At 32.9% G+C, this 19,017-nt stretch overlaps 1 protein-coding gene across 1 annotated transcript in view; it reads left to right on the top strand.

Annotated features, from left to right (window-relative positions):
• LOC117176646 (carnitine O-palmitoyltransferase 1, muscle isoform) overlaps positions 1 to 18,050 on the top strand; it is a 168,312-nt gene extending 150,262 nt beyond the window's left edge. Inside the window, exons 12-13 of the mRNA XM_033366899.1 lie at positions 17,298 to 17,717; positions 17,835 to 18,050. Coding sequence (XP_033222790.1) covers positions 17,298 to 17,717; positions 17,835 to 18,050 — 636 coding nt within the window. The remainder of the gene's footprint in view (positions 1 to 17,297; positions 17,718 to 17,834) is intronic.
• Positions 18,051 to 19,017: the final 967 nt, after the last annotated feature.

Raw genomic sequence — 19,017 nt, 5'->3', positions numbered from 1 at the left:
TCCAAATATATCAATTTTATCAAAAAATTATATATCAATGAAAATATGCATCTCCGGGAGTGGACCAACTTTTGTTTCAAACTTTTTCCTGTAAAATCAATTGTAAGAAATTTCGCCTGAGTTTCCGGCGACTTCGAAGCCGCCTGGCAACACTTTTGCATCCAGGTAAGTGCCTGGCAATGCGCAGGTACTATTTCTAATGTCAGCCCCTACATGTAGACCAATTTTCAACCTTATCCGAGTCACGTAAGTTAACTGCGAAAAATTCGCACAGGTCGCCACAGGTGAACGCATCCACTCACACCTGCCAGGCACCCATTTTTACGTTCCTCATCATCAGAAGAACATCTCATGTGAAAATTGGCCTTATCCGTATCACGCTCCCATTTACGTTCTCAGCCCACGGTATATAGTAAGGAGAGCCCTGGCAGAGATTCAGATTATTCACAGCACTCAGTCCAATGAACGAAAACGGACTTACGACGGTGGCCCAGCGTCAACATTGCCGTTAGCAACAGTAATGGCAGCTGTCATGTTTGCTGCGGTTATCCACAGCAATGAGCACAGTGGATCTCGTTGTGACTACTGTATCGACAGTAAAGAGTCAGCTAATTCTAAAAAAAAATCCCACCTAACCAGTACCGTTAGATTTTCTCCGTGTACTTAATCGAGAAAAATTCAAATTCAATCTTTACGTAATTTAATATTGTACAAAAATTAATAAGTCAATAATAACCAATCAATCATTTCACAATATAAAAAACCTTAAATAATTATTTTCATTTCAAAATTGAAATAATTTTTACTTTATATATTTTTTAAACTTGAAATTTGATTTGTGTAAATTTTAATTATAAATAACCTTTTACACTTATAAACAAAAACATACATATAATTTTTAAAATTGAATTCAGATACTGATTCTACAACATAATAAGGATTTAAAATTTTATCTTTATGTTATTTAATATTTTAAAAAATTAAACAGCTAGTAAGTGATTAATCCGTTTATAATATAAAAATCATTCAAGAATTATTTCCAGTGAATCATCCTAATAATTTCTATTCTACATTTTTCAGAAAATTGGAGTTATTTATTCAGGTGCTTATTTCACATATCAAAACTTCACAAAAATAATGTAACTGGAATGGAGGTATTTGAAATATTCACAAACTTTTATTATACTAATTATGGCCAATATTAAATTACGTAAACTTGAAGTAAATAATAAATTTATGTTACTCAATCAATAGAAATTACAATTCAATCTTTATGTAATTTAATATTGTGAAAAATCGGCTAATAATTAATTAATTAATGTATACATAACGTAACAAAAACTCATTTCTAAAAATTCGTCTATTATTAACCTTTTATACTAATTTCAGAAAAAAATTAAAACACATTAACGTATAAATTAAAAAATTGAATGCAAATACCCATTACACAACATCAGAATCATTTGAAAAATTATGTAATTGTATGTTGAATCGCCTAGCCTTAGGTGGTTCAGCGACTTATTTTCCATTAAATAAGTAATGAAACACGTTTTTAAGGGAAAAAGTCATTGCGGAATAAAAACCCTGATTTGTGGGAAGTTAACACAAGGAGAATTACATTGATGAATTAACACGATTGTGTATTGTGATTATCGTTGTTCGCGGTGAACCGGCGCACAGTGGGACAGAATCCAGAAAAGCTGGCGAAAAGTAGAAAATATTCATAAAATGGGTCAAATTTTCTAGCTCGGGGGGTTTTGGGGTCGTTGATGACGAACCCTAAGTCAAAATTGAAGAAAAAAACATAATGGCGGATCAAATATGGCGGACGACTATGCTAAACAAAAAATTTGTATTTTTTCAAAATGTTTGTAAGGGGGCCATTCATATACCACGTGTAGAATTTTTCACCACTTTTTGACCCCCTCCGCTCTCCCACTCGTGAACAGCCGTGGAATTTTGACAAACATCCCCCCCCCCCCCTATATTTGGCCACATGGACGTATTTGATGAAAATATAGATAGTTTTAAAAATATTTGCATTACAAAAGATCCAGAGTCTTATATATTTTTCAAATTATCATACCCTTTAATGCTATTTTGCACCTTCCAGAAGATGTTTAGCCAAAAATGTGTAATTACAATATATTCTTATTTTGGGGCATAGATTGAAATCTATAATCAAAAATAGCGATTTATTAGAACAAAAAATTGTTTGAGTCTGATTAGGGCCATCTAGGGCTTTATGTACATACTATTAATACATACCTGTATACATCGAGTCATTGAGTTTGATATGATAAATACTGAAAGAACGAGTACTGGTGTACTGAACGACTACCCAATGAGTACTGCAAAGTAGGGTGGATCGAAAAACGCGTGCTTTCTGTAATACAATTCTAATAGCACCGAAAGCCTGTGCATAAGCGTCATTATAAAGGGAAAAATAAAAAAATAAAATTTTTTCGAAATTTGAAATCATGCAGAAGGACTTAAGTTACTAAAAAAAGTCAAAATACCGGTAAATTTCAAAAACATGCAAAAATTACAGCAAAAAACCTTTTCTGTTTTAATAGTCAAAAAAGTGTTATTAAGAGTCTCCTTAATGGATACAAAAATAATTAGACCCATTACTATTTAACTGAATTCGCCCAAAAGGCCTAAATTATAGTATAAGTAAGTTGTAGAGTCCCGTGAAAATGCCATTTTCCATATCTGATGAGTGTTTAATTAACACATTAGGGTTTGTAATAAGACTCTAACAAGTGATTTACAAACAAATTTATAAGCAAAACATATCATAATGCAGCTCTCAGCTTATTTCAACATTTAATTTGTGCTGAAATGACCCAGGACTCACGGCGAGGACGTGGCTGCAAGACGAGTTCCACCTCCACCCTACCCCACCAACCAACCAGGGTGAATTGTATTTACAATATTTACAGTAACAATTCACAATTCTAATAGCGCGGAAAACTTGCGCGCAGGCATCATTATAAACGGGAAAATTAAAAAATAAAATTTTTTTAAAATTTGAAATCTCGCAGAAGACCTGAAGTTACCAAAAAAGTCAAAATAACGGTAATTTTCAAAAACATGCAAAAATTACAACAAAAAACCTTTTTTGTTCTAATAGTAAAAAAAGTGTTATCAAGAGTCTCCTTAATGTATACAAAAAATAATTAGACCCATTACAGTTTACCTGAATTTGCGCAGTAATAGTTATTCTATTCACAATGCAAAACGCATTTTTCAATCTACCCTACTGCAATAGGGACGGTCGAACCGGTTCCGGTTCCTTGGAAGCACCGGTTCTTCCTGTCTCAGAACCGGTTATTTGAAACCAGCCCTCAATGGTCGAAATTCGGTTCTTGAACCGGCTCTCCAATCGGTTCTTCGGCTCTTTGTACAAAACATATGCGTGACTACTGACTACGCGCGACGGCACGATGAAGTCGGAAGAGCATGCTCTAGATACGTGACTCTAGAGTTAGTCTACATCCAATACATGCGTATTCTGATGCGCACTAAAGAAGAAGTAAGTTGTTTCCTTTATTCATTTACACTCTTTTGTGAATAGGAGTGAGAAAATGAGAGGACTTACTTTAAAAAACTACAAACCACGGCGCATGCTCGCCCAAGCAGCGTATGACTCGCGGTCCCACGTAAGTGATTGCTTTAATTTAGAAAAGCTGTACATTTTGATAATAAAGCATTAAATTGTTAGATTAAAATTAAAATTTTATAATAATCAGGAGACATTTTTTTAATAATGGTGGAGGGGGGGGGGCGATTTTGGCTTTAGATCTACGTGAATATAATAATTGAATATTATTTATGTAATGATAATAATTATTTTTAAGTTAATATTATAAAAATAACGATTATTATATCATTATTATCAAGAATAAAAAATTCTTTTCAAAAAGGGAAAGATATAAACAAATGGAAATTGTTGGAACAATTGAAAATTGCTTTAAACTATAAATATGATTAATTATATATAATTATATTAAATAAGATATTTTACCTTCTATGTTTACTGAAAATGTATAGTATAGTATATAGTACTTATAGTAAAGATTTTGAATAAATTCGGGCATTTTGAGGAGTGGGGGAATAATGGTACCGGAACCGAAGAACCGGTTCCCACTTCCGATTCTTTGATTCGTCGGAACCGTCGTATACAGTTGGAACCGTGGAACTGAGAAACGGTTCTCGCCAAACATTACCCATCCTTAGTACTTAATTGACTGAAAACGACGATTATGTGCGGCGCCAACGTCTATCCCCACGCCTGCGCATGCTCGCTCCTACTCTTCGCCCCCCCCCCCCCCCCCCCCCCACTTTTCTCTTCCACCTTCCAGCAGACAGAGCTACACTTGATCGTTTGAAACGAGCATGAAAACTTAAATTATAAACTGTGTTGCGAAGTAATTTAAGTAATTTACAGTAATTTAAAAAGGGATGTTTTAATATAAATAAACTTTTATTATGGAAATTATATGCAATATTCAATTAAATAATATTTGAATAAATAATCAATTTATTTAACTAATTTCAAGAAAATAAATTTTAATCCTTATTTAATTTAATATTTTGAAAAAATTATTCAGCTAATAATTAAATAATCACTTCACAATATGAGAAGCTTTTAACTATCATTTTCACTGAAGCATTCAAATAATTTTTACTCAATATGTTTTTAGAAATTTGAACTTCCATTTCTTAAAATTTGATTTATTAATAACATTTTAAACTAATTTCAGAAATGATATGTTTTAATAGAAGCAATTAATAGATAGTTCATCAGTTCGCAACATAAAAAGCATTACATAATCATTTTCATTGAATCAATCTAATAAGTTTTACACTTTATTTTCTTTAAATTTGAAACAGAATTTCTATATATTTAATTTATTAATAATCTTTAAAACTAATTTTTAAAAAATTGAACTTATTTACTAATAATTTTGAAAATTGAATTTAGATAATAATTTCACTTCATATACATCAGGAAAATTATATAATTGTAATAGAGGTATTCTAAACAAAAAAAAACGTTTATTGTAAAAGTAATAGCTAATATTGAATTACATAATTTGAATGTAATTAATCAATTTATGTTACTTAATTTAAAACATGTTAAATTAAATCTTTATGTAATTGAATATTCTGGTCAAAATTTATCCGCTAAAAATTAATTAAATAGTTCCCGACATAAGAAGCCTCAAGCAATTATTTTCATTGAACAAATCAAATTATTTTTAATTTGATGTATTTTTTACTTGATCTTTAAATGGCAATGCATAATTCTATATTTGTACCGACAGTACTATGCGGTAGCGAGACATGGACCTTTAAAGAAAAAGATAAGAGTAAAATCAGCGCAATTGAAATGAGTTTCTTGCGCATAATATGCGGAAAAACTCTGATGGACAAAGTGAGTAACGAGATAACTCTCAAAGAATGTGATGCAGAAGAGACGCTAGTTGATACATGAATTTACAGAAACACGAGAGCCTGCACGAAAAAATGCATGGACGTAAAAGAAGCTAGAGAAGTATGCCAGGACAGAAAAGTATGGCGGCAAATAGTTGATGAAAAGAGTGCCAGTAGTGTGAATGACCCCTGAAACAAAAGACCTTGGATACTAATGGACCCAAGTGGGGAACCTCACATGACGGCTTTGTGAGGATCTTCACTTGGGCTAATTGTTAGAAAGATTGATCAGCAACCTGGGTCGGTGCAGTGTTGCGGAACGAACGCGTTGTTGAAATAAATAACACGAAAATTCTGGATCAATCTAAAAATTCAATATCCCTTCGTCACATTACTCCCTTCCCCACCGAGTGACTCACGCCTAACCCGAAAGGGAAATGGGTTAATGGTGTAATAACAATACGTCCACGGCCGTTTAATGCGTAGGTATATTTGAAATGTATCATCTTACATTCTCTTTAAAAAGCGACGAAAAGTTATTACCGAAAGAAACTTTATTAAGTGGATGTTTTTTGAACAACCTTAATATTTACCCATCTTCTCAGGCACTTAAAATTTCCCATAAGATTAACCCTTAACTGGCACTATGGGTAAAAAATATCCCAACAAATTTTTGAGCTCGAATTAACCGTACTAAATTCAATAAAATGGACCATGTGTCATGTCACTTAAATTAAACTAATGGCTATAAAACCAATTTCATTTTTTAAAAAATACCTTAAATCACATCAGATAATTTTGTTCATGCAAAAATATACCATACCGGCTGCGCAAAAAACGTTTGAACACGTGGGCTGAAAAACGTCCATTTTCTTTAAATCGCTTCTACTGATCAGATCATTTATCCAATTATTCCGTTGGGTACAGGGCTTTATCGCTATGCTCCTGTTTTACCACGCATTAGTGACAAAGGACGTCCTTCCCTTACAGCCCCGAAGCTCATAGTATCCGCAACTGCGGTGCGGCATCATTTCTCGGAAGGCGCAAATCAAGTTTAATGAAATCCAAGTTCAAGAGTAAATAAAAAATAGAGACTTTATAAACATTAGTTTTCTTATAGTCAAAATGGTTATCTATGTTTATATTTCAAGTGAAAATTGAAAATAAATGTATAGTATATTACGCAGGGACTGAGAGTAATAGATTTTGTTCATTTTGGGTTTTATTCACTGACCGACGAAAAAGGGACCGTTAGGTTTAACTCTTCTCAAGATCCGAAAGTATTTACTGCAGGAAGAAAACGATCCCATCCCGAGTGGACTTTGCCTTCTTCTCAATCACTCAGCAACGGATGGGTTGCGGCAGAAACTGGTTAGCGTTTGAATCCCGAACAAAACAGGTACAGAGGATCGGTCCTTTAGTTCAGGCCTGTCCAGAGAGGGGAGTTCGACTCAATACACAGATGTTTGAGTTCTACCACCAGTCTCTCTACTCAGCTTCGGCGGTGGTCGGTTTCTGCAATGGATGGGAGGTATCCAGTGCTGTAAATCAGCGATTTCCAAACTACTGCCGACGGTCAGGGCAGTCGTCATTTCCTCCACGGCTACCTGCGTACTCTTCCCCTTCCAGTGTGCAGCGACACTATCCCTCGCTGGATTCGAAGTTTCTCCAGGCCCACGATGCTACGTCCCCTTTGGAGATAATCCCTTTGTCTTCCAACTTATATCTATTCATATTTAAAGAATATCAGTATGTCCAAGAAAATCATTTAAATATACATAATTAGATTATTTCCAATCTAATAATGTATAAATATGATATATGCACATTTTATGGACGAAAAATTATACAATTTTCCATTTTTGGTAAATTATACACACAAAACAATACAATTATAAATAATGAATAAATAAAAACAATACATACAATTTTCCACTTTTCAAGTTAGCCCACAATGGTGACCCTTATCAGTGAGTTATTGGAAAAATACATAACGTCTTGTAGGTACGCAGTTTTACATTTGGAAGTGTTATTCTTTGGTCAATATCTCAGTTTCTAAATTATATACATTATTTAACTTAATATTTATGTTTAATTTTATTTTATTAATAACTATTGATAAATCATTGAGTATTATTAAAACAATGTATTTTAAGGAAATATAACATTGATGAAAAAAATTAAAAAGTAGTAGTAAAATTTTTTATGAAATTTTTTTTAAGTTATCAGAAAACATTGCAGTCCCTTTAAAAATGAACCTGTAGTAAAAAAAAATGAAATTATACAAAACTTTGTAGTTGAATAATTATCTAAGTATTCTTTAAAAAATGTTCTTATCGACAAAAAGTTTATTTTGAAAGGCGAACAATTATTGTGACTTTTACAAAAATAATTCTCATGGAGTAAAAGCAAAATTATATAACTATATAACTACAATGCTCTTTTTTACAAATTTATTTTTTACTACAGTGTGATTTTGGAAATGCTTTCTTTCATATAAATAATTTTAAAACAGGAAACTCAGTACATTTCAATTTAAAAATTGAAATTATGAAAATTTGAAAAATTTAAATTTAAATATTTTAAGAGACACAAAACTTTGTTAAAGGAAAATTTGTGTATAAGAAATCGAGGAAGCATTTTTTAAGGACAATGTTCTTCGCCAATCTGTATTCCTACTACTGTGAAAAAAATTGACATTAACTTTTCGTTGCTATAAGGAAAAGAAAAGTTTAAAAAAAATATTTGAATAATTATTTAGCTACAAAGTTTTTTTTTAATTTTGTATTTTTACTACAGAGCGGCTTTCAAGAGAAAAAATTTGACTTTCACAGATTTAATTCCTCATCGCACCAGAAAAATTCATTAAATAACACTATTTCTCTTATACATAAAAAGCTGTGTTTAAGGGTTTCAAAACAAAGAATTGGATTTAACATACATCGCTAAAAAATAATTTAAAAAGAGTTCTTTGACTGCAGTGTTTTCTGAAAACTTAAAAAAAATTGGTTTATAATTTTTGTTACAAGATTCTCCTGCTACATTTTAATTGTTTTTTCATTAGTTGTTCTTCGTTAAGAGATTTAAGGCTGTTTTAATAAATAAAATCCTAAATACATGACTCAATTCAATTCTAATTATCTGAATCATTTTACTGATATAATTTTAAGAAACTGAAAAAAAGTTGATGAAAATCCGTTAACATTTCGAATAATTAAGCATATCTTTAAGTACATGCAAAATTATAAGAACTGTCAACTGGCATTGCAGATATTAACCGATTTTCATCAACTTTCTTTTCATTTGCTTAAAATTAGATAAGGAAATTGATTCAACTAATTAAAATTTAATTTATTAACATATGTATTAACACATTTTAATTTGTTTTCAGCCGATTCTAATTCTCTCGCGTGAAGCATGCAAAAAAGTTTGGGAAACGATGCTGTAGATACATAGTATCTCGGAGGGTGTCTTACGGCGACTAAATTTAAAATAAAACCAAGTAATTTGGAACTTAATTCATCAATATATTAGTGCCTAAAGAATGCATAATTTAACGTGAATGATATTAATTGCATAACCCGTTTTTGAGAGAGAATACTCAGCGATATTTTCAATTTTACAACTTTATTGCAAAAGAGCATTTTAAGGCCTTTGTATTGACCTATTTAATTCCCCTATAATAAGAAATAAAAGAGGCAATTACGTTTTCTACATTATATTATTGTATTCCAATAAATTCACATTCAATGTATAAACTTTTATAAGTATTGAAGGGCAATGATTTCAACCTTTTTTTTTTAACATTTGCTTACACTTTACAAAGAAATTGTCAAAATTATTTGAAATCAGGATCTTGCAACACACCTATTAAAAGTTATGGCGCTTATACATTTCCTTTATTTATTATTGCAAAGTAAAATGTAGTAATATATCCACTATTCATATTTTGAAATTGTTGCAATATTGATAAAATCATATTCCTATCGAAAAAAGATATAATGTTTCAAGCTCAGGATATTAGTAAACATTTCTCTTTCGTTACAGTTACATCTTACATTTACAGCATTAAAATAAAAATATTGCATTTCAAATTAGTCGCCCTAAATCTAAAGCACTTACTTCAAAACTTATATGCGGTACTGAATTCTGCAATGTGCGTCACGTGGCACGCGCCACGAACAATCACGAAGCCTTTTCGGCAGTGAGTGGAGTACTGATAAAAAAAAAGTATCCGAGAATCCATCTTTGAAAGATCGAAACCTCCAGAATTCTGGAAGGTTTTACTCCCGATGAAAACTTAACAAAAGATACTTTCAAACGATCCCGAAGGGAGCGAACTGCCACCCGAAAGAATTAGGTTTTCAATCTACTCTCAGCTCTCTGGACTTTTACATTCTATCTATGCAATATGATTTTAATCTCTGAGATTTTGTTTTTGAAATCAGAATAAAAGCTACTTTATAGTAATTTAGCAATTTCTCTATAATTGCAAATTATATTATGCGCATTTAAAACACAATTATATCATACACATTATTATTTGATAATGAGACCATAATGAAGTAATTAATTAATTAATTAATAATATATAATACATATATTAATAATTAAGTAAATTTGTGAATAATTAATATTTAATTACAATTATAATTGAATAGAAATTTCTTAATATTGATATAAATATTGAATAATGCAAAATGAATAACATTCAGAATTTTATTTTCAAATTAATTACTGTTTGTTAGCAATTTTATCATTTTTTTAAATTCTATTATTTGTTTAAATTATATTTTCGAATCTATTTTTTTCCTGAAATTTAATTTCTTAAGCAATTTTATTTTTTAATCCCTTTTATTTTGTGAACAATTATTTAATTTTGTCAAACATTTTATTTTTTTAAATAAATTTCTTTTTGTAAAATTTAATTGATTAAACAATTTATTTTATTTTTTCCACTTCTTTCAATATCTGATTAAATAATGTCATTTATTATCATTACTTAAATAATAATAAATTAGTTAAGAGAATACTAATAATTGATGATAAAATTATTGTAATTAAAGTTCACATGAATTTGTTTCAAATTTAATTTTTTATTTTGTGGTCCACATATCTATAACTTATTACAAAAGTTATTTTCTTGAAAATTTTTAATTTAAAAAAATAATTGATTTTCCTAATTTAATTCTTTAACCAATTACAGTTTTTAAAAAATATAAGTTTTTTTTTAATATTTCATTTCTTGTACCATTTTGTTTCTTCATCAATTTTATTTTTTAACCATTTTAGGTTTTCTTAAATTTAATTTTTTCAACAATTTTCTTTTTCAATTAATTACTTTTTTTTATCAATTGTATCATTTAATTATATCCTATTTGTTTGAATAATATTTTTAAATCTATTTCCTTTTTCCAGAAATTTAATTTCTTAAACTATTTCTTTATTCATAATGTGCCCCCTAAAGGTTTACATGACTTCCATTCCTTACAATCTTTCCGCTTATATCTATATTTTTTACAACCTTATCTTTTCTATATATACAATTATTTACAACTATTTAAATAAAGTCTTATATCTAGTTCCTTTTCTCTATTTCCTGCGATAGCGCAATTTAGGACTTATTAGCAAACGAGGGAGCGAGCGAACGAAAGCCAGAGTGAAAGCGTGAGAGAGAGCATGAGTACGCAAACGCATCTTAGTCTACTTAACTTTTACCTTATCATTACTTACAATCTTTACGCTTCTAATCTAAGCGACTTTCGTTTCCTTTTTTTTTCACTTTTCTAAACCTCCATTTGCCTTTTTTCACATATATTCTTTCATTCGCTCTCATTCGTTCTTCTAGCATTCTCCAACTCCTTCATCCATTCTTCTCCTAATCCATCCTCCCCTAGAATCTTAACCACATTTTCTTGCCATACCTCTTCTTCCGTCCTAGCCTTCCCCGCCTCTTCCTCAAACCTTTAATTCTCTTCCTCTTTCTTTTGATAACACAACTCAATATACTCTTTCTTTTTTTCCTATATTCTTCCCCATTACTTTTTTCTTTTCGTCGCTTTCTTAATTCCTGTCTGACCTCCCTTTTTTCTCTTTACAGTCCTCATCCCACCCACTTCTATGCCCCCTTTACTAACTTCATTTTTGTTTGTGCACTCTAATCCTATTTTTCTTCCTCCTATCATTTTTTCCATCTCGTCCACATTTCCCTCCCCCATTTTGATATTTCTGACTTTTTATCTAAACTGCTCTTGTACTTCCCTTGACCAATGCCCTTTTCGTACACTTCTTACATTTACTCCTCTTTTATTTATATTGCTCTTGCTTTTTTGTTCCTCTAATGTCACTATTAAGGGAAAGTGATCCGAATCAATATTAATCACCTACCTCTGGTTTCTTAACCTTCTCTCTTACCTCATCATCCACTATCACATAATCAATGACCGTTCTTCTTTCACCTCCTGAGCGTGTATATTCTCCTTTCTCATGTCCTTCTATATTTCCGTTCAAGATATATCATCCCAACTTCTCGAAGCACTTCAACAACTTTTTTCCCTCTCCATTTAGTACTTTATCTTTGGATTTTCTTCCTTTCTCTTCTCCCCATTCCCTCCCTCCTCTGTCTTCTATTTTCGCATTAAAACCTCCACCTATTATCAGCTTAATCTCTTCTTTATTTTCTTCAATCATTTCATTCATCTCCTGCGCTTTCTCCTGCATATCACCGTTCACATAAACTTCCACTATCTTCCACTTCTCTCGTCCCATCATTACCTCTTCTACTATTGATCCTTCTTTTTGTTCTTTCCTGTCTTTCTTATCTTTCCCTGTCATACATTCATTCCTTACTCCCATCATCATTCCTCCCATTGCTCTGCCCTTTTTATTCTTCCTCTTTACATTTTGCACTTGCCATTTGTACCCTCTTCGTAACCTTCCCCTTACTCTTTCCCATTCCTTTTCATCTAGCCACGTCTCCATCATCAGGCCTACATCCCATTGTGTCAAATATCTCATAAACTCCTTATTTTCCTATCTCCAGTTCCTTCCTCTCCTAGTTTCCCTGCATCTCATTTCTTACTATCTGTTTCCTTTCTCCATCCCAATCCCACCATACTCCGTCTATCTGTATTCTCCCATACTTAACCCATGTTCCTTTTTTCTTTTCTCTTCCGCTATTTTCCTTCATTTATACTGCATCTTCCTTTCTACCCATGTCAAATCATCCTCGATTCTCTCTGGGCTTCCATATAATAACCTCTTCTTTGTCATCACCTCCCTTTTATGATCCCATTTCTTTAGTTTCACCAGTACCATTGTCTCCCCTCTTCGCTCTTCCCTTCCTACATTTTGCATTTCCTCTATCTCTATCTTAGCATCAATCCTTTTCAGTACTGCATCCACCCCTTCCTTCAGCTCCTTCCCCTCTAAGCTTATACTCTTCATCACTATGTTTAATTTTCTTTCATCCCTCTCTTTCCTTTCGATTCTTTGTTCTATTTTTCTTAGCCATTCCATCTCCTTATTCCCACTCTAGCCCCCACTACAATCCCGGTTCGAGCGCCCAAGTTTCTTCATCCTACCTTGCATCTCTTCTACCTTTTTTTTATTATCTTGTTCCTGCTTCTCTAGTTTTTGTTCCAATGACTGCATCCTCTTTTCTAACTTTTCCCTGATTTTTTCTCATTTTTTTCTTTCTTAAGTTCAGCCATTTTTCGCTGCTTCACTGCTTTCCCTCTCCCCTCTCTTTTTTTTGATAAAAGCCTCAATTGATCCTACGCTTTTTGCTCTTAATCTCTCCTTTTCTATAGTTTTCTTATGCTTCCCCCTTACCTTCCTTTCCTTTATCTCCTCTTTCGGCGTACTGAACACTTCCTGCTCTAAATCTGATTCTTCCGCGGAAATACTCGCTCCGCTAGCCATCAATTCAATTCAAACTCTCCCGCCTTCTATGCTTCCCTGCCTCTATCTGCCGTCACGGTCTGGTACCTGTCTCGCCTTTCTTTGTCGCTACCCAACCCTGCTACTATCAAGCCAATCAACACGGTCCTCCCACCCTGTCACAAATCTCCAAACAACCTAACCTCAACTTCCACACAAATCTGTCTCAATCCTCCAAAATTACTACCTCCCCTTTCTAATCTCACAATCGCTCAATTAATGTCTCACATCCACACTCTTCCACAATCCACTCATCTCAAATTTCACCACAATATCAGAAAAACTCAGCATCAACAATTCCCACTACTTTACACTTTCATGCCGGAAACGGAAGTCCTCTTAAACTATTTTTCTAAAAATTTTATTTTTCAAACAATTTATTAATTTAAAGAAATTTTATTTTTAATATCTTATAGATTAATATAATTTATTATCATTGCTTAAATAATAATTAATTAATTAAGAGAATAATAATACTCGGTGATAAAAGTATTCTAACTAAAATTCACATAAATGTTTTTAAATTAAAATTTTCAATTTTAGTGCCCAAATAGTCTAAATAGGAATCTTGCATACTATTGTAATTAATTGTCGGACTATGAACATTTTTTTCCGTAAATTATGAAAAATAGATACTTTCCAAGGCGAACAGTACTTTTTGAACAACATTCTTAATTTTCTCAATTCTTTTTCTCAATTGGTTTACTCTTAGGATTCAGCTCCCTAGAATATTCTAAACCTATCGAGAGTCAGTAAGTCCGATGTTTCCAGTCTGGAGTGGAGGCAGAGTTTGTTCAGTAAATAATTACTGTTCTCGGGGTTCGTTCCAGCCACCGACGTACCTGCTTGAATCTTTTCCCCAATTATTTGTGGAGGGATGACTTCGACCCTGAGGGATTGGATGACGCATCTTTTAAGCTACAGTTCTTCAACAGAATATATCTGCTAAAGAGCGCGTTTACAGGACCGCTGTCAGCTCACTCGGGATTCACTCTCAGTCCCTGATATTAATATTTTTTGTCATCCTCAGCCGAAATCACGTTTAATAATTAATATAAATTAATAAAATGTGTTGTCAGTTGCTAGCTTATGCTCGGCTATATCTATAGCTACTATTTTCGTTTTTGGTCTGTATCAGCGCGCCCTCCCGGTCGCCTCGCGTAGCGCCGTGCGATGTGTTTTGTCTTTCCCTGCTGCTGTCGGTCAGCTGAGCAGATGTATGTATTTAACGCGCGTTAATTCCAGCAGGCCGCAAAAGCCATTGTTACCGGAGAGAATTGCGGCCGAGAAGACGTACTTTCGGCTAGGGGGCGGAGAAAATTTTTTTGATCCTAATGTGCTAACTTGTTTTAGCAAAGTTAAAAAATATTTGATTGGAACCTGCAGAATTAAAGGGTAATGGAGTGAAGATCTTCTATGTTCGGGTATTCACGATAGAATTCTGAGTGGAAACAAGAGCTATGTAAATAAAAAGTAAAAATAAGTACCATTCTGCTATGGAATATCTGAGAAATATGAGTAAAGTCTTTATAATTTACCACCATTTGCTTAAGAATTCCGAAGTTAATCTTATGGTAAATTAAAACTTGTCAAATCTTACGTTAAAATTGGTTTAATGATAAAGACATGAAATTGAAAATTTATTGGATTTATAACGTATTTGAAATCAGAATTTTTCAATGTTTAACGCATTTCATTTTAAATTGTGCAAGTATTCAAACAATTGTAATCTGATTTTGATAACTTTTAAATCAGTCAGTTAAAACTTGAAAGACAAAATAAACATTTTCCAATTCAATCATATAAAACAACTTTATTCGAAACTACCATATTATGAGCTTACTGCGCCCCCAGAAAAATGAGGGTTAGATAGCCCTTTCCCATACCGTGCAGGTTGTGGCATTTAAATAGTTTCAAACGCTACCGCGCAGTCAGTTAATTAGTTCCCCACCTTGTAAGGGAGTTACGACGGTTATATCCGGAATATTCTGTTAAGCTAATCGTCCTTATTAGCGCTCTTGGAGGTTCCAAGCTTTCACTGGTTAATGGCATGTGACACAGTTTCCCCGGCTTTTTTTCCACAAAAATGAAAATGTTTAAAAACTAATTTCGGAGATGATATAAAATATCATAACGGTCGTCCCCGGACTCTTTTTTGAGGGATAATAACAAAAAAATTTATTTTGCTAAATAAAAATTTTGTGCATATGCATTATTTTGAGGTTACGTCGTTTTTCATATCTGCCTTTCCGATAATCTGGAAATTATTCATGAAATAAACTTTTTTGATTGGCTGCAAACAAGATTAGTTACTATGTTTATTTGTAAGTCCAAAGTTTTCGGCTAAAGATATTGTGTAGTTTGGGAAGTAACGCTCGGGTGAATTGTAACACACATAATTTTGCTAAATTAAAATTTTTTTGAATTAACCTACAAAAAAAGTGTGTGCGGAAGTCCGTTAGCATGTTCGCTATCATTTCCCAAATTTTTAAGACACAATATTTATTATTCTAGAAAAAGCTGGGGGAACCTAAACCTGGTAAAATCGACAATTTTCTAAGTATCACTTGCCCTTAATAGCCTGAAAAGCATCCCTGCATGTCAAGAAGATGTAAGAAATTTGCGCGCAAAATGCAGGAGGGCTCTGCACTTTTTCACATTAGCATCCGCTCCTGGCGGTTGCTAATTAGTTTGTTCGCGTTTGTTTGGGTTGGTCAGTACAGGTTGGTTTGTTCAGGGTCGTTATGTTGTTTAAATTCGTTTCGTTCGGATTTGGCATCTTAGTTACTTTCGTTTAGGTTGGTTTGGGTGTTTTATTTTATTTTTTTGGTTTGGTTTTGCTGCTTACGTTCGTTCGGATTGGCTGTATTGCTTACGTTCGTTCCGATCAGATGTATTGGTTACTTTCGTTAGGGTTGGTCTTATTAGTTGCGTTCGTTTGGGTTAGTGTTATTGGTTACGTTTATTTTGGTTTGACTAACAATATTGGTTAGCACATCCAAACCAATTTAAGCAAACCTAACCAACACAACCTAATCAACCCTCACAAACGTAACCTACAACACTAACCGAAATGAATGCAACCAATACGCAAACAATCTAATGAACGCGATCAACAAAGCGAACCGAAACGGACGTAAAAACACATCTAATAAAACGAACGTAAAAAATACGACCAATCTAACCAGAACAAACGTAAGCAGCACAACCAAAGCACACAAATCAAGGGATCTAAAACACTCAATCAAACCCAAACGAACATAACTAAGATACCAAATCCGATCCAGACGAACGTTAGCAACAAAAGGAACTTTAACAAACCAACTTGTACTAACCAACCCAAACAAAACGACCGTTCCTATTTTTCATTTGGAAAAGTATTCCTTGAACAGTCAACAACTTCATTGTTCGTCGATGCAGCATCATCTGGCGCGAATCGAGAACAAATTTTTGAAATAAGACGTATTTTTTTATGAAGAATCTGAGTCTGCAATAAAAAATACAGGTTCCAATTTGCAATTTTAAAGTTAATCCCACTCCCAGGGGGTGTGGTAAATTTTTGCGGGACACCTTTCCCCCTTGAAAATAAAAAGTTTTCATTACAGGCATTTGTTTCGTTAGATGCGTATTTCTCGAGATATTTCGATGCCGCAAGATAAAAGAAACATCCTGTATATATATAAAACTTTACCTCGCAATAAACTACTTTCAAATCTTGAGCCATACGCAATCACCAACCATAGCTTTTGTTAAGTCTTAAATATTTAATTAATTGAAAATCCATTTTTTCTCATGAGTTGACAAAAGTGAACAATAATTTCATTTTACCCCAGAAGGAAGTTGCGTAGTTTGTTATTTTTTCAGTATATATGTCCCCTGCTAAAAAGTAAGTAATCCGCCATTTTGCGTTGCAGGAAGCGCAAAAGTTGTTAGAGGACGTGGAGTTGCGTATCTACGTTCATGATCTCTATGGAAAGGGTTTCATGAAGAATTGTTCCATGTCACCGGACGCTTATATCCAAATGGCACTACAGCTAGCCTACTTTCGAGATGCTGGACAATTCAGTCTTACATACGAAGCTTCCATGACTAGGCTATTCAGGGAAGGTAGAACCGAGACTGTGCGACCTTGCACTGTGGAATCCGCAGCGTGGGTCAGAGCCATGGAAGATGTATCGTCGACGATAGATGAACGACACAGGTTATTACTGGAAGCAGCAAAACAACATCAGAAGGGTTATCAGGATGCGATGTGTGGAAAGGGAATAGACAGGCATCTCTTCTGCCTGTATGTAGTATCAAAATACTTAGAAGTTGACTCTCCTTTTTTGAAGGTAATTTTCATTTTTTAAGTAGTGTAACTAGATGAATTAATTATACAATTTTATCGGAAATAATTCAATAGGGTCAGGTTCAGACATATTAAATTTGCAATTTCTGTTAATTATTAGGAGGTATTGAGTGAGCCTTGGAAATTGTCTACGTCTCAGACTCCTCACGGTCAAACGTCGAGAATCGATCTCAAAAGGTATCCAAACTGCATTTCCGCAGGTGGTGGATTTGGACCTGTAGCTGACGACGGTTACGGAGTTTCTTACATAATCGCTGGAGAAGATCTAATATTTTTCCATATTTCGAGCAAATGCAGTTCACCGGCGACGGTATGATTTCTTATTCAATTTACAATTAAAATTTTACTTATCTCGGAAACGTCTCTTCACAATCATACTGCAATCGAGAAATTTGTATTTGTAATTTAAATTGGCTAAACTGTTACGGTTTTCATTTGAAAATTATTAATCTATATTTATAGCTTACAATTCTTAACTGATTTGGACGTTTTTTTCTAAAAAAAAATCTTATAAAAATCAATAGGGGAATTTTCGAGGTATCTCGATAATTTTACATAAAGAAGAACAATTAAAAAATTACCATTTTTTCAGCTCGATTATAATTATTGGGTTCAGAAATAAGAAATATAATGCCTTAAGAGGATTTATTAGTCATAAAATGGGAAGTAAAATTCTGGCCACAATTTTAAATAGTTATTTTTCTGCGCACTTCATCTCAATATTATTCTGCTGGGTTGCTCAGAACCGGTTTTTTCGAAAAAAAAATTCTGTCATTTTTTTAATAATCAAAAATAAAAAAACAGTCGTAACGAATGGCCCTTGCATTGTTATGAGATTCAGGCAAGTTACAAAAGCTGAAATTATGAAAGCATGGCTTGCCTAAATTGTAATTAGCAAAATTAGTTTATTTACATAATTTGAAGAAAGTGAAAAAAATATTCATCGAAGACGGTTAATATTGGCAGTAATAATAGAAATGTTCAATTTCATACGAAAGAATAGCCAGATACACCATAGCGTTTCGAATCATGCGGAATGAACGAGCCTTCCATTGTTATAAGATTCACGCCGTGTACGAAAACTGAAATTTGAAAGCATTGCTTAATTCAATTTTATAACCAGAAATATTTTATTCATCTGATTGGAAGGAAGTGACAAAAAAGGATTCATGAAAATTCATTAATATCTGCAGTAATAATGGCAATGTTAAAGTGGATACAAAGGTGAATCTTTTCACCTACTCCCTTAATCTGAATTATAAGTAATCAATTGAAAACTATAT

This window comes from Belonocnema kinseyi, chromosome 7 (genome assembly GCF_010883055.1).
Source record: "Belonocnema kinseyi isolate 2016_QV_RU_SX_M_011 chromosome 7, B_treatae_v1, whole genome shotgun sequence".
NCBI lineage: Eukaryota > Metazoa > Arthropoda > Insecta > Hymenoptera > Cynipidae > Belonocnema > Belonocnema kinseyi.
The sequence above is the reverse complement of the archived record's forward strand: the minus strand, read 5'-3'. Positions and strand labels throughout refer to the sequence as shown.